Here is a 24,390-nt window from a genome sequence, read left to right as displayed (position 1 = left end):
TTTTAATCCTGTATGTATCTGTCGGATTCTGAAGGAAGTTCCCTGTATTCCTCAATTGGCGGTAGTGACGGGGCGCATCCGGTGAAAGCCGGAATTACACTCAATGTAAACAGGAAGTAAACGAGGGGGAAATAATGGCGTTCGGCCACAGACGGGAATAAAACACTTCTTTATTGAAAATATACGGACTAATACATTTCACAAAGACTCCGATGCGTGAGGTAACATTTGGGGCAACCGGGTAAGCACCTTAGTTTTATTTTTCTTACATGTACGGAGAAGTACGGGCTTTACTGGTGAAAGTGCAGGACACACTGGGGGGTGCAGGCCAAGACGATCGTAGATACGAAAGTAAAAGTCAGACTCGATTAAATACATCTACGATAGTCTTGATCCAAGGCTAGGTCGACACTATTTGTCTGTCCTGGCGTGGCGTCTATCAAGAATCATGGCCTGCGGGAGGAGAGAAGTGGAACTGCCAGAACGTACACGGACCGGTCTGACGTTATTTGTGAATTGGAGATCCTGTTACACGTCATCCCATTGGTCCGTGTCACTGCAGTATGCCTCCCTCAGGCAGGCCGATGCAAAAAAAAAACAAACTCTACTTCAGCGGGGATCTCCTCTCCTCGCACAGAACGTCATGCGGCGCCGTCTCTTGGACCGTGGTGCCGTCCTACCAAATCCACTCCCTATCCGGCGTTGATGTTCAGATCTGTTGTAAAGAAGAGCAGGGGTAGTGGGAGGGTTTCTGTCATACTGGTTGGTCCTCAGGGGGAGGAGCCAGTTGTCGATTCCTCTAGTCTGCACAGAGAACGCGCTAGAGAGAGAGGTAAGATAACCGTTAGGTTTACGTAATGCAAATTGTGTTTTATCTTATTGCTTGACCAGACGTTCAAGCGGCTGCGTATGTATAGTGTTTGCAATGCTGTCAGTAAGTATTAACCTATAATGGGGGTTGACTTGGAGATCAAATCGAATACGTAGTCCAATAACCTTGCCACTCCCTGCAATAGCTTTACTGATGCCCTGGACAAGACCCCCTTTAATAATTAAATATGTGTGCATTATTATGGGTTTAAACGGGACCGGGGGTGATGGCAACGTTAACTTTGGTATCCCCCGTTTTTGGTTGTATTTAAAGTTTAAATTTCTTCCTGAAGCTGAAAAATGTATATCTTCAGTTCGTTTGGCAGTTTTTGTAATTACAAGTCTTATTTGGATTATAAATGCAGCGAATAAAAGGCCCGGCTGCTGCTGTTGCGCGTAATGGTCAGGGATGGGATGGATGCCGCGGGCCCTGTGGTCGCTCACATCATGCCTCCTGAAACCCGCATTGCTGCTGATGTAGGCTAGTGTCCAGTGATGAGATATTTAATAGGGTGTATCATCATGGTTCTCCCCAAGGTGCTGGAAACTGACCGTACGTTAACTGATTGCATGGAAACAACTCGTGGACAACAAGTGTCACATCTAGAATAGTCCAGCCTTAGCCAGACTAGCTAGATCAGTGGTTCTCAACCTGTGGGTTGAGTACAGGGGGCTGGGGGCACATGATTTTGGGGGATCCCCAGATGACAATTTAAGGACTTTTAAGACCGAGAAAAGAAAAAGACCATAACTGCATAAAAAGTAATCAACAAACTATACTACAAAAACTGGTCAAACATTGGCCAAATTGTCAAATATTATAAGAAAGAGGCAAACATTGTGAAAATAGCTGATTGCAAGGCGTTGTGAGCTTGTAGATCTGCTATTTTCACAATATTTATCTGTGGAACCGAGTCAAACGAAATTGACTCCTATACAATTCCAAGTGCTTATCAGGGTGGGGGGTCCCCAGTTCAAATATGATCATTTTGGGGGGTCACAGCCTGAAAAGGTTGAGAACACTGGCCTAGATAACCTGAAGAAACTCTATAGAGAACGACAGAAAACAAAACAAAAACTCAGCTCCAACTGGCATTTTAAAGATAAACGGCCGTGGGGCAGCAGCTTGTGCAATAATCCCATCTGTCATTCAGATGTTATGGGCCAACCAGAGCATTGTGTAGTCCATTTTATATTGATTAATTTCAATACACCAGGTTTATTGAATAAAAAATGGGTAATTGGTAAATTATTCCAGTTAAAAATGATTATGGAGCAAGCAATAAAGTTTGACTTCAGAATCTATTTGTATAGTGCATTCATTCTACTTGCATCCTGTATCACAGGCGTGTATGTCAAAATAATTTTCTCTATGGACATGATATCGTATATAGGGTTAAGCATGGCCCTTTTGTCAAGTCTCACAGACTACCACTCCCTCTATTTGTATCTTACTTTGTTTTGCAACAGGTGTATCTAGGCCTGTGTGTGTGTGTGTGTGTGTGTGTGTGTGTGTGGTGTGTGTGTGTGTGTGTGTGTGTGTGTGTGTGTGTGTGTGCGCGTGTGCGTGGTGTGTGTGTGTGTGTGTGTGTGTGTAGTCAGGGTGATACAATAAAAGTGGAACTCACATTGATCTACTGTTCAAGAACACTGTGTGCGTGCGTGGGTGTGCGTGCGTGTTTGTGGGTGGGTGCGTGCGTGCGTGGGTGCGTGCGTGCGTGGGTGCGTGTGTGCGTGCGTGCGTGCGTGTGTGCGACATGCATGCCTGCATGAGCACATGTGCTTCTCATTGTACTGTAATTTGTCTGATACACTATAGCTTACTGTAGCTTGTCAAAATATAAGAGAGGACTCCAGCTGTAGCCCTTGTACTGTACATTATGCAGAAGGGTCTGCTGCTGCTGTCTGTTGTTATTCACTGGTAATGAATGTCTCTATGGCATGTCTCTTATACACTGTAAATTCATACTCCAAGATAGGTTGCACTGAGCTTGAGCAAGATTGTGCAGCCGATGAGTATTTTGTTTTTGAACTTCCACAGGTGTTAATAAGGAGATGGGATGTTACCCATTGGGGACTATGCTATTAAATAACACAATGTGTTGTTATAAACCCACTGTAGTTAGCTGGAATGTCTGCAGGCCAATGTGAGGACCATTCAGTTTGCCTTGTGGTCAGAGATGTTCCGTAAGTCCTAGCACCAGAAGGTCATTGTATATGGCTTGATTTATAGTTGGTTGCACGCAGGTGTTTCATTCCGAAAATTGCTGATCTACAAGCAACATGTTGTGAGCTTGAAGATCTGCTATTTTCAGCGGTGGCAGTGGCGTGCAACCAACTATAAATCCGATTTTATAGCCAATTTGCAACAATTTTATAAATGTGTTTTCAAGCAAATTAAATAATGCCTATCTTCTTGCATGGCTATGTGTAGGATCTCCTAGTAGCTATAGGATATACTGTATTGTGAAATGTCCTGAAAGTTAATAACTACTTAATGATATCACTTAGCTAAATGATTACAAATCTTTCAATTTCAGATCAATGTTTTCCCTTTACTCTTTTTGTTATTTATCTTTTGAATCTTCCAGTTTCCAGAAATGATAACAACCACAACCCCCTGTTCAACAACAATAGATTTTTCCCTCTCCTCAGTGGCATGGTTACCTAATCCTATGAAGGTCGAGGTGTTTCTCCTGGTGGCCGAACCCCTGCTACATAATAACATAATAACACTGGCCTTAGAAAAAAGCTGTGTGGTGGACGCAACTATGGCAGGCTATGCAGCTTTTCACGTACTGCCCCCAAACTAATATGAGGTTGTTTTTAAAAAAAATCAGGAATCAACTTTTAATTTGATGGATTGACAATACATTGGCAATGACAGGAAGTTCCAGTGTGGATTTTTCCACTTAATTCTCAATAATCCCTCAAGGCTTCTCAAGAATGTCAACTCCTTTATGGACTTATTTATGTAATATTGGTTGCCCTTTCTGGCCAGGATTCCTGCATGAAAGGGAGTGAAGTAAAACACAACAAAAGTGTTAGTTTGAAGTGATAGGTCAAATGTTTAAGTGGATGCTACAGTATGTCCTGTAACCTTTACCATGATGAGTTCTTTATGATGTACCATCATAGTGCATGTTGCACGCCCACGCCCCCACATGCACGCAGGCCCACACACACACAAACACACACATGCACACTCTCTAAAGAGAAGCATTAAGTTGTAAACTGAAGACATGTTTCTCTCTCAGTGTCTGTGTCCATCGCTTGCGCTCTTGGTGTATTTTCCCCGGAGTCATTTGCAGAAGGACATTAACCAACTAAAGCAGGATCTCCCTTCCCCCTCCCCTCTTTCCTTCCTTCACCACCACCACCTCCTCTTCCCCTCCACAGGGCTTAAGTTAAAGAGAGTTGATGAAGTTGGTTGAACTCGCTCCTCTGGTAGACAGACTTCGATTCAGATGATTCCACAGTACGGCTGGGCGATGGATAAACTCAAGTATCAATATGATATTGTGACACTAATATTGAATCTGTGACAATAATATAACATTTCTTTCACAGTAGTTTTTTGTATTTATTTCAAAAATCCGAAAACTAGCTGATTTACAAGCTCTCAACCCAATAGTCCATGTTAGCTATTTTTGAAAACATTTGATTTTTTTTTAAAGCATATGGGCTTAAGTGATTAAAACCAGGAAAAGACAACAGTCTGTAGGAAAAACAGCATTTTACTCTCCAGAAACGTTCACCATTTCCGTCTCTGTGCGTGCGTGCATGCGTTTGCACGTGTGTGTGTGTGTGTGTGTGTGTGTGTGTGTGTGTGTGTTCTGTTTCTGGGAGTTTTGATGGGTGGGTGAGCTTATTTTGGGTGACATTTGCTTAACGATGCACCATGGATTCATATAGGCAGGCCGGTCTAGACAGGCAATGAAGGGTGAGATTGTTAAAAAAGGGTCTGTGGAGTGAAAGGAAAAGGGTCTGTTTGATAAATAACATGGATGGTTTACTGGGGGATGTTGAAGATATTTTGATAATAGAAATATAATTCTTCAGATGCAATGCACACATCTTAGGAGTGAAATGAGGCTACTCCTGCTTCTGTAAAGGGTCTTCTTGAGTCAAACATCACTGAAATATCTCAAGTGATGCAAGTGTATTTACTGTACCTTACGATGTCCAAATAACCCTCTAGCAGAAAAGTATAAGGAACTATGTGTGGGCCTGTTGCATTAATGTTCAGTATTGTCTAACTTTATTTTCAGTGCAGTCAGTATGAACTGCCTGCACAGTGAGAGATCCATGCAAGGTAATGATTAAAAACTGTGAATGTGCTGAGTGAAAAACCCACTCCCTTACAATGAGAAGTTAACCGAGTCATAAGGCAGCAAATCGTATTGTCTAATTACTGAGCTATCTGTCTTTTGCTGTGGAGTAATAGCTCCTCACCGGAGCCCACTGGGCTATAATTAAGCAATTGCCTTGACAGAGGTACATGTTTGTATGTGTCAATGGGTCTGAATGTGTGCATGTATTATGCATACAAATGTGCCTGTATTGCCTACAGTACGCACCATGGATTGATTCAAGCGCCCCATGTATTCATCTACTCTGTTATTATTGCTTTTGATGTATTGGGCATGTTTATGAAGCCTGAGTTATACTTGATTACGCATATTTGTGAAGTGCATCATGTCAAGCACTGAAAATAGCTGAACTACAAGCTCACAATGCCTCGCAGCACGGTGCGTTGTGAGCTTGTAGATCAGCTATTATTGATGCGCAATAATGCTCAACTAAGTATAAATCAGGCTTTACTTTTGATGTGTTTATGTGAGGGAATTTATTCTATGAATAAACAGAATATCTGTACTCTCTGGTGTGTTTTCTACGGCAGTGTCCTCGGATGTGCATCAGACTCAAAAGTCATTCTCCATGGAATATGGATGTTGGGGAAATTAGAGCAGATGAGCAACCAAGAGAAGATGACACAATTATTTGTAGAGGCTGTGTTTTCTTTTTTCAGTATACTGTAAAGCAGTGGTTCTCAAAGTGGGGTCCGGGGACCCCCATGGGTCCTTGAGGGGGTTCCAGGGTGGAGTCCCAAGCATCATAAACATAACTTTAAACACTTTAATCCTATATACGTTGGCTATTTGATCTAAAGAAAAACGTGGGGGAAAAAATCTTGTACACTTGGCACAAAATATTTTCAGATGGGGGGTCGTGGCTAAATTCATATTCATTTGGGGGTCCTTGACATGAAAAAGCTTGAGTACCACTGTTGTAAAGTATAAGTTAAGGCATGGATAGTGTGTCTAAGGCTTAGTGTGTCATTGAAAGGAGTAAATCATTCACTGGGTCTTGGACTCTTGGAGTTGTTGCAGTGAGAGCATGGCTTAACCTGACCTAACAATATTATCTCTTGTTTCTTTTTGCAAAAATAAATAGAACTTAGAACTTTCCCTTCTCTCAAAGCCTCATCATTACATGGCAAGTCTATATTATCTAGTTGTTGGTATTATTTAGTTATTGTAGCATTGTAGTAATTAGTTGAGCCATGAAGCAATTGTGAATCTACTGTATTTTAATGAGACTATCTATGTATGTCACTCTGTACACAGTGACTCGATACCGATACGCTGTATCATCCTCAAAAGTCAAAACAAGGCCATGAAAAGTAGTAGTTCTCTAACTCTTTATCTGACATAATGTGCAAATTGGTGGTCAAAGGCAAGGTCAACCATGAGCCACATGGGTAAATTCTGCACAACTTGGTAGGCTCTTATAAGAGTTGGATTGGTGTTGTAAAATTGAGTGAATCCAGATTCTACAAATGCTAGTCTTGTGTCCAGTTTATGACAAAAGCTATATATCTAATTGCTCACATCATCCTGCATGCTAAAAATACACTACTACTACTACTACTACTACTGCTACTAATACTACTACTACTACTACTACTACTACTAAGTGAAATTGAAAGCAGAAAACTTGTATGTACGCAAGTGTTGTGTATGTTCAGAGTTTTGTGTGTATTCCTATTCAAATAAAGCAGAAACATAGCAGAAATTAATACATTTTGAAAAATGTATAAATAAATAAATTAGTTAATTAGGAATACGGTAGTCAATACTAGACAAACTAAAAGAGCTCACAGACTCATTTCATGCAGTGTCAGTGTGGAGAGAGATGTCAGCTGAGCTTTTTTAATCACTCTGGAGTTATGTGAATGAACTAATGCGCCCCTTTGGCTCACTCACAGTGCCTGATTATGAAAGAATGCTGTCACCCCATGGATTCAGAATGAATGCTGTCTTTTCTGTCACCTCTCCTCCGCATCTTCGTCCCCCTCTTCCTCTTCAACCCCTCAGCATCACCTCGTCCATCTTTTCTAGGCATTTACTTTGTCTGTCTCACTCCTTTGACCTTATTGCTCGTGCCCAAGAATGAGTGATGCCTAGATCACTGACTTTAACCCCTTTCTGTATTTGCCATTGCCTGTTTTCAGTTTGAATCAAATCTGAAATGATTGACTCTTTAAAAAATAAACTTACAGTATACTGTAGATAAATTGGCATTCCTTTTTTTAAGCATTCTTCCAAGATATTTCATGAACATTTTACTTACTGTAGCTTGGCAAACTATCACCTCTCATCAAACCTAACATTAAGAGAGGTATACATGTCCTTGTGACTACCGGATATTAGTGTGAGGTAAAGCTTATAGCTCACAGTGAGGTTTGACACAAAAATACGCTGGAGACTATTTTTGTGAATAAATCTGGTCATCAAATCATTTCAGCTTCATGTTTCATTTTGTTTGACAAACTGACTATTTAGTCACTGGAGTGGAACATTTGGCGTTTTCCTTGACACACATAATTTCTCATTCACTACGATTTAGCCTTTTTTTCAACAGTTCCCTGCCAACCAGGCTTGCACAGTAGAATTCAATACATAATGTCTCCTCTGAAGCGTGCAAAGGAATTATTTGCACTGCACATTTTTAATATTGTACTATTGTACTTTTTGCAGGATAAGGGACTGCCACCCACAGAGAGGGGACTTAAAGGATGAAGAACTATCTGCTATTTTTTAACTAGCTCAGAACGAGTGTAGAGGTGGACGAGGACGAGGAGTAGAGGAGAAAAAAAGGGAGAGGAAAAGAAAATCAACTCCCAAGGCCTTGGAAGAGATCCAGATCGGTGATGTTCTCCTCCATCAGGGATTACCTCATCCTCCGACCTCCGTCCTCTCTTTTACTCTCTGTCTCACTCTCGCTCACTCGTACACCAGAGCTGCTATCCTGCACTGAGAGTCTGAGCTGTGTGCGGGGTGTGTGCGCGCACGCTTAAACACACACACCCACGCACGCACACACACACGAAAGCACTCGTCATAGACACACACATACGCACAAGCAGTTACACAGTTGCAATCCCGCCCATGGTCCTTGGCCAACCCAGTTCAGCTGCAGCTCCTGCTTTACCGCCAGACCATGAAGAGGCCCAAGCAGCAGGCGGGGCCCCTGAGCTTTCTGAACTTCTTCAGCAGGAAGCCCAAAGCGGAGGCGAGGCCCATGGACGCCTGGCCCAAGGACGAGGTGGCCATCACCCTGACTCCCAGCGAGCATCCAGAGCAGGTGAGAGAAAGGCTTGTGTTTAGGTACATGTCGTCGCTGTCGGTCAGAAACCTTGCAGCTCCGTATTTTAACTTTGTGTTTATTTTTCAACATTTGACATTTGACACCCACCCGACAGCAACAATATACAACTTGCAAAAAATCTTCTTCGGGTCTATCTGGAGTCAATGTCTGTCTGTCTGTCTGAGTGAGTGAGTGAGTGAGTGAGTGAGTGAGTCAGTCAGTCAGTCAGTCAGTCAGTCAGTCAGTCAGTCAGTCAGTCAGTGAGTGAGTGAGTGCTTTAGATACATTCTGCAAAAGGTTGGTTTATCTTTTGTTTTAAAGTCATGTTGAACTGTTTTAGATCCTAAAATCTATGTGTTACTTGCTTCAGTAACTGATCATGATATAATTACAACAATATTGTCAATCATCTTCAGCTGTTGTTTCTGTTATCTTTGGTCAAAGAAATAGAGATTAGATGTCTTCATTGTATGGCAAAACATGGCATGTCTCACGTTCAAATTTGTAGCACATAAATGAACAAAAACAAAGCAGATTAGTCCTGGTACTCAATTTTGGGAAAGTAAAATGGCTGCTATCATACATTGTGTGAAAACAGGCAATTGTAAATACATTAACAATTTATAGACAATGTGTTGATTTGTGCCTATTTATCATCAAAGGATTATATCTCTACTTCACCTCGCTTCAAAATGAATAGCTAATTTTGAGTACATGAACCTGTGGGGACATTGTAGATCATTAACTGATGCTTGCTCCCTTCTTACTCTCAACCCCATATCTACATAAACCAAATCCATTAGAGTGTTTGTTTAATTACCAAGTAATTTCAATCCTTTCTGTTGCCAAGGAACCAAATAACCCAAATGAGTATCCAATTCCCACAAAGCACACCCATATACTCACAGATACACATATTCCCTGCTAACCCTGAATCAATGCCTTTCTCTTGTGAATAAGTGTTAATAGCTGCAACTATCGATTATTTTGTAGAGATTATTCTCTCATTCTTCGCAAATAATCTTGAAGTGCATTTTTTATATATTTTTGTATTTTTAATATATAAAATAATGAACATATGAATAAATTAAAATTGAGTTTTTATAAATCTCTCTCAGACTAAATTGATTACCGGTAGTCTGATTATCTGCTTAAGCCCTATTTTATACTTTGTCATACAAAAATGTCATGCAAAATAGCATAAATAGCCGATCTACAAGCTCACAGCATGTTGTGACGCGACACAAGCCATTGTTAGGTTGTACATTTTGCTATTATTTGTATTAAAATGTATTATACTTTTATAATCAATTCAATCGATTAGTTTGATTAACTGTTGCAGTCCTAACTGAGTTTTCTGCCTTAAGGACCAGAACATCACCACAGAAGAGGGTGGAGGATCAGGAGTTTGTGGAACAGAAAGAGAAGAAGGAGGAGGCATAACCACGGTGGCTGAACCGGGTGAGGAAGGTGGGACCACGGCAGAATGTGCGGCCGGAGCGTGCAGCGGTTCCACCGGCGTCCTGTCCCTGTCCTGCTCCAGCCAGGACCAGCTCCTAGAGGAACACCTGGAGGAGTGTCCACTGTGCCTGCTCAGCCAACCGCGTTGCCACTTCCCGCGACTCACTTCCTGCTCCCACCGGACATGCTCCGACTGCCTCCGACAGTATCTCCGCATTGAGATATCGGAGAGCCGGGTGGGCATCGCGTGCCCGCTGTGCCCTGAAGCGCTGGCGCCGATGGACGTCCGCGCCATCCTGGACGATCAGGCGCTCCTGGAACGGTTTGAGGAGTACCAGTTGCGCCGTTTCCTGGCAAACGACCCGGATACACGCTGGTGCCCTGCACCCGACTGCAGGTAAGGATTCAAGCGCTCAGAATTCCACCACAATCACAGCCTCCAATGGCTTGACATTATTACATTATCAGCAGCAGCAGCAGCAGCAGTAGACCAGTGGCTCTTAGACTTTTTAATTTCAAGGACTCCCATCAGAGTTACAGACCCTGTAAGGGTCATTTTGGAACCCCCTCAAGGAACCCAGAGGGTCCAGGCCCATTTTGGAACCACTGATATAATTTAGATCATTATCATCGTTATCTTCCTCATCATTGTCATCATTCATTCTCCCAAGATATTTGTGATTTTATACCCTGTACTCTACTTACCCTAAAATAAATACAAGTAACTATTATTTAAGCAATAACACACAAGGCATGGCTGTGGTATATTGTGATTATATCACAGCTACAGTATGGGTGTTAAATGCCAATAGCCGTGATATGTCATGACCTCAGGAGTATTATTGCTTTTACAACATGGTTGCCAGTGATTAGCAACAAGTAAACAGAAGTAAATAGACTGCTCTAGATTTCCAAAATGTGTGTCTTTATTCTGTTCATATCTACTGTATCACTCTAGCAAGTCTGCCATGGCAACCCCTGTTGCCCCCTGTTTCTTTTCATCCCACCACAGGCTTGTTAAGGCTTTAAGTTGCTAGATTGAATTATCGCAAATAAATGCCGTATTTGAGGTTCAAGTAATGGAGGCGCATCAGATTGAAGGCACAGGCTCTGGGAAGACACGTGGTCCTTCGATGGTATAATGCCTTTGTTTTCTGGCCACAGATAGTAACAGAACACCATGCAGTACTGTGTACAGGATATCTTCTGTTGATGAGGACACATGAACATGACTAAGCACATGCTGCCCAGTGCTGGATGTATGTGGGAGGGTAAGAGGATAGGCCGGCTAATGGGAAATCATAATGGGGCTGTGCTACTGTGTTGTGTGTGTGTGTGTGTGTGTGTGTGTGTGTGTGTGTGTGTGTGTGTGTGTGTGTGTGTGTGTGTGTGTGTGTGTGTGTGTGTGTGTGTGTGTGTGTGTGTGTGTGTGTGTGTGTGTGTGTGTGTGTGTGTGTGTGTGTGTGTGTGTGCGTGCGCACGTACATGCGCGTGCGTGCGTGTGTGTGTGTGTGTGTGTATGTGTGTGTGCCCAGTAGTCTGTCAGTTGTCTGACTGTACTACTGTCAGTGTTCACAGTCTAATCATGCTAAAACATTACACCAAAAATCTATATCTAATCTATTGTGCTGAATTAATTATGACAAAACTGTATGCTATTTTACGGTACTATTTATTGTATCTACGATGCAGTTACTTGGTCTTTGATCTTTCATTTTTGAATGAATGATACAACATTTCCGTTTTGAAGTGAAGACATGCGCTGTGGGAGAAAGTAGTATTTGAATTGTTGTATTACATAAGCTGCATGGTCATTCGCTACTATGATTTGTGTATTATTGCCATGTCTCTACCAGCATACACACATTCCTAGAGGTCTTAGTGACAGAAGCTTATAGGAGATTATGTCAGCTCTGAGCTCTGAGTGTGTGTTGGAGTGGATTTCTGCATTTTACGCTATGCACATTTAACTTTTTTTGCTGCATGGATGATCCTGGTGTAGTGGTTTCTGAATGATAATCAATTAGATCTGTTTTGTTAGAACTGGTCATTTGGTGAGCTTGGATTGACAGACACAGTGGTGCAGTCTAATATGAAGTAATGGGCTTATTGTCAATTTGCCAAGCCCACTCCCCGCCCCATGCACCACGCCCCCTCCCATGCATGTGCGTGGTGCACATGCACACATGTCCAAACATTACTAATAACATGCTACAAGATTATGGCATTGCGCATGTTTGAATTTGTACAATGGGTTTAAATAAGTTCAACACATTAGGCTAATGGCTGTGCACTCATTCAGTAAAGTATTAGGCAAGGCTAGGATATTTTCTGCACATTTCATACACAAAGGCAATACAAGGTGCTCTACATAATGCATGAAAAGGCATTCAAAGACATTTAAATGCATATAATTCAGGACAATAAATAGACAAGCATCGTTTGCATGCCTCACCATGATTTGTTTGAACTAGTATTAGTATTTATATATTTAGATACCGGTAACCTCATTGATACCTGAGGTCTCATTCCTAAAGAGACCTAGTTAGACAGCAGACCGGTACTAGACCAGTCCTGGATGACCTGAGACTTCTTGATGGTTCACAATGTAAAAGCAAGTATTAGAAACTAATTACAATGGGTGTAGGTGTAGGAATGTTTACGAACAAAGAAATCAATTTCCTGTATTTTGGTGGCTTCTGAGAGGTACTCAGATTAAATAAAAATAACATTGAAATAATACATCTACTGTATGTCTTACATCCACCACGTATTTGTTCAGACAAACTGTCACCTAATTCTTCATGTCGTCTACATTCTTTTGAGACATATCATATTCAACATTTATGTCAGTGCTATAGCTTTTTTGGAAGAACGTGAGCATGGTCTTTACATTTAGCTTACTGTAAATCAGTACAAGATTCCTGGAAGTGGATCTTAGAATAACATTGTAAAATAAACCTTTTGACCTTTTGATATGAGAAGAGATTAATCAATGTTTGGATTTTTTATTATTTTATTTCTTTTAGATATATATACTATATATGTTCTGCCTTTATTGATAGAATATAGTAGATAGACAGGAAATGGGGGGAGAGAGATGGGAGTGACACGCAGAAAAGGTCATCGGGATCGTGACATTGCAGCCTAGGTGCCCGGACCGCAAGGCCTGCGGTCCGGGCCAATGTTTGGATTATTTTCATTTATAATCATTATATTTATTTTGAAATCTTCATACTTTGGCACCAGTTATATTTTATAGATGTATCCGCAGGCAAAATAAAATTTGAATGAATTACAAGGGCCACAGAAAGTGGCAGTTCTAAAATACCATACTCGCTCTCGCGTAAAAGCGGGAGGTACGAGAACAGGACCCCCATAACTCTGAGCAAATGGTTGGTTCCATCTGTACACTCTCAGAGTTACAGACATGTAAGGGTCCATTTGCCCCCCCCCCCCCCCCCCCAAGGAACCCTGAGGGGACCCCACTTTGATAACCGCTGTTCTAGGCTGAAGCCTCAAACATCTTGAAACACAAGCAGACACCAAGAAGATAGCCTGATGTCAGTCACTGGACTTACTGTTAAAATATTTAGGCTATATGCTTTGCATAATATGAACAGAGGATAAGTTGAACAACTTCCATAGTCATCATAATACTACAGTTCACGTTGAAAGTCATTGAAAGTCCTGGCATGTTGAACCTGAACAACAAGTCCATTATGTCTGTTGAATCCACAGCTACGCAGTAATAGCTTATGGCTGTGCCGAATGCCCCAAGCTGAGCTGTGGCCGCGAGGGATGTGACACAGAGTTCTGCTACCACTGCCGACAGCTGTGGCACCCGGACCAGACGTGTGACCAGGCCCGGCGTCAGCGAGCGCGCCACACGTCCGGTGGCAATGACGCCTCAACCCTGTACGTCTTCAACGAGGAGCCTGGTGGAGGTATGAAAGTCACTGGTTTCTTCCAACCAGAAGAGATTTGTGTTAAAGTTTTTTTTTAAGAATGTTCAAAAATAACAGATGTACAAGTTTGCTGTGAGCATGTATCTGCTATTTTAGAATAGCCATCGTATAAAATATGGATCAAGGGGTTTAAATGATTGTGATGCTGTATTTTTTTCCTGGGGACCCCCCCCCCTGCCCCAAGGATCCTGGGTCCCTGGACCCCACTTTGAGAACCACTGTATTAGGAAACTGAACTATACACTTCTTTAACCCTTAAGTGCTTTACTGTCACATCATACGAAAGAAAAAGAGTAAATTAATGTTCTAGTAAGGTGCTTGGCCAGCAGAGTGGCCAAGACAATTATAAATTAATACTCATGGGGGTAATGTTCATTATGCTATTTTAAACATTTACAACGGTCAAAAATAATAATCAAATGTTTTTAAGAAAACAAAAGAAAGAAAATCTAACATTTTTATAAGGATTTTCAGAAATGTATATTAAAAAGTGTGAAAATGTTCAAAGATAGTGAAAATAGCAGATCTACGAGCTATAATGTGAATTTGGATCCCGGGGTGACATCACATTTCTCTTTTGGCTCTCAAGCTGAAAACCCCTGTTGTAGTGAGTGGTGCTCCCTCACGCTCTCTGTCACTGTGTTTTCCTCTAGATGCAGAGGAAATCAAGGCGTGCCCACGCTGTGGGGCCTACATCATGAAGACCAATGATGGCAGCTGTAATCGTATGAACTGCACTGTTTGTGCCTGTCAGTTCTGCTGGTTGTGTATGCAGGAGATCACAGATGTGCATTACCTCAGGTAGTTAGCCACTGTTGTGTTTGTGCACTCAGACAATGCATGCATGTACTGTACAGTACACAAACTCATAACCAGCCATTACCTCTAATTCCCAAAATTTTGTGTATGCCCAAACTAAAAGCTGTAATTTTTATTCTTGACTAGAAATTACAGACCTTCAACATATTGTTTTTGGGATATGGACAGTGCAAATTCACTACAATAACACTCTACAGGCGACGCAGCATCAGCAAAAGTCTAACCCACACTTTCAGGAATGTGCTTTTCTACAAGCGAGATAATGTTTGATGCCACTAGCTGAAAACTGGTATTTTTAAGGGTGTGGTCCTTTCTTTGATTCTTTTTACAATCTGACATCAATTTAAATGGTTTCGTATTCAGCAAAAAATACCAAATGCACCAGCAATAATGCACCATGGAGCCAGCCAGCCAGTCAGTCATGTCTATGTTGTTTTGAAACGGCACATCTTCAAAAAGCATGTTAGTCCAGGCCACCCATTGATTTTTCCAGTCCTGGACAGGAGCCATTGGCTCACAATTCATCAATTAATCAGCTCTATCTGCATCTATATTTCCCTGCAACAGTATGTAACCCGAGTTGAAGAGACTGGTTAGAAGCTGATTAGCTCTATTTAAATGGAGCAGCTTAATCTTGCTGCTGTAATTGTGCGAAGATGTGGATCTTGTAGATATTTTACAAAAGCTTCATTTTACTGTACTGTACATCATTGGTTTAATATTTTAGGCTATGTGTTGTGCAAGAGAGAGAACTTCCTTCAGTTGTCAGATTTTCCTCCCAATTTACCTCCTCCTCTCCTTCCCCTAATCCCCTATCCCTCCCTCCCTCTCGCATCCACGTCTGTCTTTTGTGGTACAGACAACTGAGGACGTCATGTAGAAGGGCAAAGCTTTTAGCATCTCACAGCAGATTTGCCATAACAACAGAGCACAACTAGAATATGTTGTTATAATCCCCCTACTTACAGTATGCCTTTTGTAGCCCAACATAGATCACATTTAAATACAATTTATGTTTTGGGATTTGCCATTACTGTGTGTGTCTTTCTCTCTCTCTCTCTCTCTCCTCTCTCTCTCTCTCTCTCTCTTTCTCTCTCTCTCTCTCCCGTTCTCTCTCTCACGCATGCACGCACGCACGCACGCACGCACGCACGCACACATGCACGCACGCACACTAAATTCTTGCTCTAATGAAGACTCCAGAACCTGCTGTGAATCCGTTCTCCAATGTTTCACTTTTTGTCTGTCCTGAACTCCTCACCGCTTCTGTCTCCCATCTCTTTCAGTCCCTCGGGCTGTACATTCTGGGGCAAGAAGCCGTGGTCACAGACTCGCAAGGTTCTGTGGCAGGTGGGAATGTTGCTTGGAGCACCGGTTGTCATCTCTCTCATAGCCGGCATCGCCATCCCTGTCATCATTGTGGGTATACCCATCTACATGGGCCGTAAGGTAAAACATGCCCTGTGCAATTGCATCTATTTTTCTTTTACACTCTATTATTTTCAACATAATAAAGACAATACACAGTCACAACCAAAAGCGTGACAAAACAAGACAAAACCACAATACAAAAGACACAAATCTAAAACTAAAATGAGCAAAACAAAATAAGTCTATTCAAATCAAAACACAAATGACTTTCTGTCAGCAATTCCCAATGTCCATCTTTATCTCACCATACAGTCCACACATCGCCAGGCATGCCAGTCCATCCTGTACATAGCAGACAGGTTTGTCAATCCTCTTCAGAGTTACTCCACTGACACAGCATCCTTTCCATTTCTTTTAACAGTTGTTGATGATGCAGAGGGCCGAGGAACAGACCATTTGAAATGTGTCTGATTTATGGTGATAATGATAAATTGCTATGTTCTTTGTTTAGTTTTTTTGCCGGCCAGGATGTCTGGAGAGAATTGTAATTTCCGGCTTTTGTCATAAAGAAAACATCAACTTCCAAAACCAGCAATGACCGACCTAACGTGACCTCTGGTGCACATTAGCCAGTTATATTTGCCATCTGTGTTTGGGCCTCTTTGCGAGCATCTTCCCACTCATCAGTTGAAACACATTGCTGCAAATCCTCTATCCAGAATTTTGATTCAGAGGACTCAGGGGACCCAGACATAAGTACACTATCATCCAATTACAGATTTTAAAGTGGATTTGTTTGCTTTTATGGGATTGGTTGATGTCATTTGGTATATTCAAGACAAAAGTGCCCCTAAAATAAGACCACACCTTTGACCTTGAACTCCCGCATACAGTATTTTAAAGCAAACAAAAGAATGGTGTTAAAAGGATTTCAGTGTTCTTCATTTAAATGGTTGCTGTACAAATAAATTTGAACACTCTTTGAACATCACATGAAATATAAATATACATGACACACATACTGTAGCTACAAAAGAACACAGAAGGATTAATGTTGATTTAACCACTTGAACCCTTGTGTTCCCTATTCTGGTGGAAACATTAGGCGACAATAGCAGATCTACAACCTCACGACTATTTTCAGTGAAGAGATTTGGTGTAGAGGGAAAAAAGTGTGCACCAAATACAGAGCCAACTCAGGTCGACTTTACTATTTTAGAGGGTTTAAGCAGTTAATTAGTGTTTAACCTGTTTGATTTTGAAGGGAGTGAAGCCAATTCTCGGTTTGTTGATTTCAATTGTCTTCGTCGCTTTACAGGTCCATGGTCGTTGTAAGAAAAATAATATCTCAGGAAGTAAGCACTACTTGACGGTGGCAAGTGGCGTGATGATGTCCGTGTTTGTGTCACCGGTCATAGCAGCTGTCACTGTGGGTAAGGAACAAACGACCAGCATAAGTCACTACCACTCCAGTTGTAATGATAACGTCTTCTGTCCTACATATTAAAGAGGGTGGTGAAGGGGCAAAACAAGGTACAAAAATGTGTTCATTTATCCATTTGTCAGTCCGAAAGAGTACTTATGTAACCAAATGGAACCGTACGCACGCTGGTTACATTTGTACACTTGAGTTAAAGGAGGTGTAAGTGAAACTTGATTGTTAAAATAGATCCAATTTCTATGGAGTGTTTGTTGAGTAACTGTTCCTCTCTCTCCAGCTTTAACCTCTTAAGAAAACATAATCATTTACACCCCATTTAAATGAACACAGTGTGTACATGGCTACTGTATCAAATTCCCCAATATGAACCTTTTGGCTTACACACCATTCCTAACCCTCCTAACACTATACCTACAGCAGTTTTAATAAGGAGAGTCAAGTCATTCAATAATGAAATGACTGAATGCATCTTGGGGGGCTTCTTGAGCATGCCGCCTGGGTGCTAGCTGTGTTTAGGATGGGATATTCCCTGTTAAAGTAATGAGTCAGGGCCGTAGCTGAGGCCAGAAGGATAGGTCTCATGTCTGTTCACACATCACTGACCACGCTAACTACCTCTCACTGCTCTCCCATCTGGTAACGCAACTCACACACATGCACGCGTGCGCAGTCACGCACACACACACACACACACACACACACACACACACACACACACACACACACACACACACACACACACACACACACACACACACACACACACACACACACACACACACACACACACACACAAGAGAACCATCTATCGTAACGTGACTCCCGAGGGAGTTCCTGGTGGCTCAGCCAGTTAGTGCAGAGACCATTGTAAGGACAGGGGCGTACGGTCATTGGGGCCAACGAGGCCATGGCCCGGTCTGTGGGGCAAGATCCGCCAGGAGAAAAAAACTAAAAATCAACATAACAACATTAGCAGCCCCTCACCTATAAGTCGTCTTTGTTTTCAAATGGGGCTCATTTGCATTCGGCCGAATTGTTAATGAGTGGCCATCAGAAAACCAGTTAAGCTGTCAAACCTGTTCTCAATAGACTTATCAGCCGTTGTTGCGCGATTCTGGCCCGGTCAACGTTAAAATTCACCATACGCTGCTGAGTAAGGAGTTCACCATGTCAAACATGGAGGAAACAATCAGCCACCAAACATGGCTGCGGTGTTTCACACAATGGCTGTGTAATGCCATGGCTGGCAACTAGCAGCACATGCTGTGTTATCAAACAACTCCCTACCTGCACTGTGGGGAATTCCCAGAGGGACTACTGTACCTTTTTACCAGCGCAGGTTTCCACAGCTATACATCTGTGGAGTCCTGGATGCTGTTGAAGTACTTAACCACTTTAACCTTATAGCATCCCTATTTTGGGCATGTCATAATAATATAATATAATAATAGCCGAACATTCAGCGAAAACGGGCAAGCATTTGGTGAAAATAGCCGATCTAGAAGCTCACAACTTGGTGTAGAGGGATATAATAATAATACTAATTAAAAAAAATCAAAAAAATCATATATATATATATGCTACAGGGAAATTGGCATTCCAGGGAAATTGAAAAAGGAGCGCTCGTTTTCACCGCCCCCCCAGGCAATTCTGTAAAACCAACACTAGAGGGCAATGCAAGCTACACTACGTGCATAGACGTGCATAGACATGAACGCGCATGCGTGTGCACGCACGCCTGCACAAGCGCACGCGCGTGCGGACGCACGCTCATGCTTTCAATTTGGTTTATTGAAAGCATGACTGTTAAGATAACTTTATTGTGTTCTGGCTTTTAACATTTGTTTTAGTTTATCCACGACACACACGCACACGTGGATAATAACCCATGAAAAGTTCTATTCTCACCCTATCGGTTTACAACTCGGACGGCGCTGATTCGACTAGCAGACCATCGGCCGGTCGGCACGGGCACTCGCGCCTGGAGGCGCTCGGGCACGCCTCCTCGGCCTCAAGCTCTGCTAAGTCGGCGCGCCTCGCCTCCGTCATGGACAATAACTATTATCACGTGTGCGTGTGAACGCATGTTCAGCGTTCCCCTAGCGTAGCTTCCTGGTTGCTATGTGGGGGGGGAAAACAAAAGCCAGGTCGGCCTCGCATCAAAGCCCCGCCTCGCGCCCTCTCCTCCTCCTCCTCTCGCCGCCTCGCATCAAAGCCCCTCCTCCTCCTCCTCCACCTCGCGAGGAGGAGCGCCTCACGTAAAAAACCCTCTCTCTAAAAGCCCCGCCTCGCGCGGAAGCCCCACGCCTAAAAATGAGCGCTCCTTTTTCAATTTCCCTGGAATGGCAATTTCCCTGTGACATATATATATATATACATATATATAATTTAGTCCCCTTTAGTTGTTGGGGTATGTCACCGTAACAATTCCTCCTCTGCATTTACCCATTCTGACTATTAGGAGTAGTGAGCACTATTATTTCAGCGCCCGGGGAGCAGTTAGTTGTTAAGTGTCTTGTTCTGGGAGTGGGGGTTGAACTGGGGACCTTCCAATTCCCTCAACAGATCTAGCAAACAACAAGTGTTCTTCCAGCCAACGATACAAGTGTATGGCGTTCAGTATTGATGTGTACATTAAAGTAAAATTTTGCATGTTAACAGATACCATCACTATAAAGAGGAGAGCACAATTAGAGAATAAAAATTGGAAAAGCAGATGAATGAATCCTGGCACTGTCTCTGTGAGTCACGCCCCATTTCCGCCCACAGCAGAGCCCAAATCACACATACCTACCACACAGCTACTCTTCATAAATAGCGTTGGCATCTCAAGGTATGATGCAGTACGTTTGACTGTAGATCCACTGCCAACCATGTATTCTAGTCTGAGCCAGAACAAGAACAATTCACTGCCTGACAGGGGAAGGGAACTTTGTACAAAATATCACAGCAAATATTCACTGTTGATCAGATGTGAATGAAAATAGCTTGACATGAGTGCTGACTGTATTGCATCCACGTGTGAACAAAAACAGGACCATACCATGCAATAAAGCTCACAATAACTTCATTGGAGTGTATTCACATGTTTAAATATGCCACTGTACTCATCTGTAACGTACAGATATAAACCCACCATATGAACACCCACACGTTTAGAAACCATCTGTGTCTAACCAAGTATATATACTGTACCTCAGGGATTCATTGCTGTTTTACACATCCTAGCGAATATATACATTCTCAACTGTCCTTCCATCTGTGACCCATTCATATACACAGCAATACATCTGGAGTGTTAATATAGGTCTCACGAGTGTATGGAAGAATATATACAAAGACAAACTGTATGTGTGTATGGACACACATGCACACACAGACACATGCCCGCATGCACACACACGCGCGCGCGCACATGAACACGCACACACACACACACACACACACACACACACACACACACACACACACACACAAACACACACACACACACACACACACACACACACACACACACACACACACACAGCGCCAGCTACCTCTCACAGCTGGTGGACTTGTGTGATGGTCATGCTCGTGCCTATAGGCAACATGTCTGTCAACATGACTTTCAACTTGTGGGTCAACATGTCGACTATGGCAGGAATCCCTTTCTCAGCCTCAGGAGCTCCATGCACAGCCGTTGCCTCTGCATGGTCTTACTGTCTGTGTCCATCACTGTACCGTGCACGGATGGGCTTAGCAGCACATCGCATTGGCCACACTTCCCGATTCATCCCACCTCCTTCCTCTCTCTCTGTTTATCCCTCCATCCCGCCGCCCTCCCCCTCGTACATTTTTCAGTCTGAAAGGCCCTGTCTGTTCTCACGGACGAGGTCAGCTCTGATGTCTCTTTTGTTCTGTCTCTTTCCCACTTCAATCCCCTGTAGTCTTTACACCGCTACCGTTTTGTCTCTGGTTGCATCTCTCTCTCTCTCTCTCTCTCTCTCTCTCTCTCTCTCTCTCTCTCTCTCTCTCTCTCTCTCTCTCTCTCTCTCTCTCTCTCTCTCTCTCTCTCTCTCTCTCTCTCTCTCTTCTCTCTGTCCCACACAATTCTTGTCATCCCGTTGATCAAAGCACCTGTCTTTATCGTTTGCTTTATCATGAACCTTCACAATTTTTCCCCATACTTTGCTATGCATCTCCTCTGATCTGTCTTAATTTGTTCTCTGTCTTTTGCTTTGGGTGTTTTGCATTATTTTACACACACACACACACACACACACACACACACACACACACACACACACACACACACACACACACACACACACACACACACACACACACACACACACACACACACACACACACACACACACACACACACACACACACACACACACACACTCTCTCTCTATCCTCTCATCTTTGTCTCTATCTGTTGACTATGCTGCAGGCAGCCTCAACCTCTTGCACTGGTGTTGCCTTGTAGGCTAGATGGTGTCCCAGTGTTTTAGCACTCATGGGCGCGTTAATGATGGCCTTTTGTTAGTTCTGTGCCCTGCTTTGTATGCCCAAATTCCTAGTGAGATCACATGTCGTGTAATCACACTGACACGGCACAGGAAGAGGCTTCTGCTCATCAAGTTTCAGGAGTTTGCTGAAAGTGAAAGTGGGGTGGTGAAATAGTCAAATACGTGAACACACGTCATTGTTGTAACTTGGAAGAAAATGTTTGGGGGTTTAAGCACTGTTACATTTAAGCATAATTATGAAGCCTTTTTTTGCTAACAAAAGACGTACTTCTCTAAGCTACTTTAAATGCAATCATGTTATTCTCTTTGGCGTACATACTGTAACTTAAATCTGTTGCTCATGCTTGTGTTTTCTGCAGGTGTGGGTGTGCCGCTCATGCTGACTTATGTCTATGGGGTAGTTCCCATGTCACTCTGCAGGAATGGCTGGTGTCGGCCACAGAACGAGCCCCCTGAAACACACAAAATCCAGTTGGAGGATTTAGCCAGCTGTGAGTATAGATTTCACTCAGTACTTGGGTTTAGGTCAGGTTAGACAGCAGGGGACGGATGTCCTTTTGCTAATTGAATGGAACTAGGTAATAGTGCATTATGATTGTTGCTTTGAAGTGTGGCCTGATCTGATGAGGTTTTCAACTTCTCTTGAAGATCTCCTATTCTCTCATGTAGTCAGTGACCACTGGACGGGTCAGTCGGGTCAGAAAAACCCAGCGCTCAGTGACACCAGCCTCCAAGAAGTCAGGGTCAGTGTACAGGAAGTGGGTGTGCTCCCAAGTACAAGCACCACGCCTCCAGAACCTGGGAGCTATACAGAATTGGATGAAGCCACGAAACGCCACATATTCACACAGCAGGACAGCCAATCAGACTGCGAGGTGGTTATTGTGCCTGAGCCTGACAGCAACGTTGACTTTTTAAGGTTAGTCTTCTTTCTCGAAAAAAAGAGAAAAAAAAGAAAAGGCGTAGAGTCCGCACACTGCTAAACTTGCACTTCTCACTGTGTTTTTGCTGTTGTAGCTCCTAGACTGTGGAACTGGTTTCCCTCCCTATCAGATCTGCCCCCTCCATTGAATCTTTTCTAGTCTAGGCTCAAGACAATTTTATTCACTATCATTTGGATATGGCCTGATATGGCTGATTTCTTTATATTTTGTTTTTTATTGTTGATTGTTTTTTTGTGTGTTTTTGTTCTTTTTTATTGTTGATTGTTTAGTATAACTCAGGCTGCAATGTTTTTTCACAGGGAAGGAACAAATATTGAGGTTCGTGTGGAAATTGAAACCCAGCCTCGAGGCGCCCGCCAGTCCAGCTTGAGCAGCGTCCTGTCCAGCCGAAGCCTCTCGGTGGAGTCCCTGGGACACTACCAGTCCCAGTCGCAAGACTACCTTTGTGCCTCAGAAAGAAAAGGAGGAGGAGGAGGTGGAGGAGGAGGAGAGGAGCAGGAAGGGACTGAGAAACTGGGAGGTGAAGGAGAAGGGACTGCCTGGCCCGTCTTTGAAACAGATGTCGTCTGAGTGGAGTCAGGTTTTTTGCTAGTCAACGAATCCATGGACTGATATGACTTTTGGCTTGACCTGAAAATCATTGGCCAAGGCCACGTCCTGCTTCCACCATAGGCCCCTCCCACCAGTTGCCTTCTAGCTCCCCTCCTTGAGGAAGATATGGAATTAGAGAGGGAGAGTAAATTAGAAAACTGAGAATATAGAGCGTGTGTGTGTGTGTGTGTGTGTGTGTGTGTGTGTGTGTGTGTGTGTGTGTGTGTGTGTGTGTGTGTGTGTGTGTGTGTGTGTGTGTGTGTGTGTGTGTGTGTGTGTGTGTGTGTGTGTGTGTGTGTGTGGAGAGAGAGGGCAAGAGAGGGAGAGAGAGAGAGAGAGAGAGAGAGAGAGAGAGAGAGTAGTAGTAGTAGTAGTATGCACATGAGACAATGACAGAAAAGTCTGGATGGGAATAAATGATAAAGCAGGCAGGCACTTGTCCGTCATTGGGAGGATAGAAATGAAGACATTTGAACAGAAATGACTGAGAGCATGCTAGCTGACTAGTTCAGTGGGTATAAGCCTCTTTCTACTTATTTTCTGTCCCTTTTAAAAGACACTACCTTACTCCTCATCTAAAACTAGCCTCCTTCATTTGTTATGAAGCCCCCTCTTCCTCTGGCTATAATATTGTACTTCTTCTACTGACCTAACTCCCCCCATCCCCACAGAGAGAGAACAATGTAAGCCGTTCCAGAAGCATGATCTGTTCTGTGGGGGAGGTTACGATTAAACATGCAACTTGTCTTGTCATT

At 42.9% G+C, this 24,390-nt stretch overlaps 1 protein-coding gene across 2 annotated transcripts; it reads left to right on the top strand.

The window, feature by feature from the left end:
- The first annotated feature begins 697 nt into the window (after positions 1-697).
- LOC308103220 (E3 ubiquitin-protein ligase RNF19A) lies at positions 698-23,828 on the top strand. Of its 2 annotated transcripts, none has more exons than XM_080453119.1 (10): positions 698-832; positions 7,914-8,520; positions 9,891-10,381; positions 13,726-13,931; positions 14,606-14,753; positions 16,058-16,220; positions 17,461-17,575; positions 22,460-22,591; positions 22,770-23,019; positions 23,344-23,828. In XM_080453119.1, the coding sequence occupies exons 2-10, from the start codon at positions 8,377-8,379 to the stop codon at positions 23,612-23,614; spliced, it is 1,920 nt and encodes a 639-aa protein (XP_080309245.1). In that variant the 5' UTR covers positions 698-832; positions 7,914-8,376; the 3' UTR covers positions 23,615-23,828. The 2 variants fall into 2 exon arrangements, with proteins under 2 accessions (XP_080309245.1, XP_080309244.1); XM_080453118.1 differs by having other exon boundaries at positions 22,749-23,019.
- The last annotated feature ends 562 nt before the right edge of the window (positions 23,829-24,390 follow it).

Source organism: Gymnoscopelus braueri, assembly GCF_963280865.1.
Source record: "Gymnoscopelus braueri genome assembly, chromosome: 16".
NCBI lineage: Eukaryota > Metazoa > Chordata > Actinopteri > Myctophiformes > Myctophidae > Gymnoscopelus > Gymnoscopelus braueri.
The sequence above is the reverse complement of the archived record's forward strand: the minus strand, read 5'-3'. Positions and strand labels throughout refer to the sequence as shown.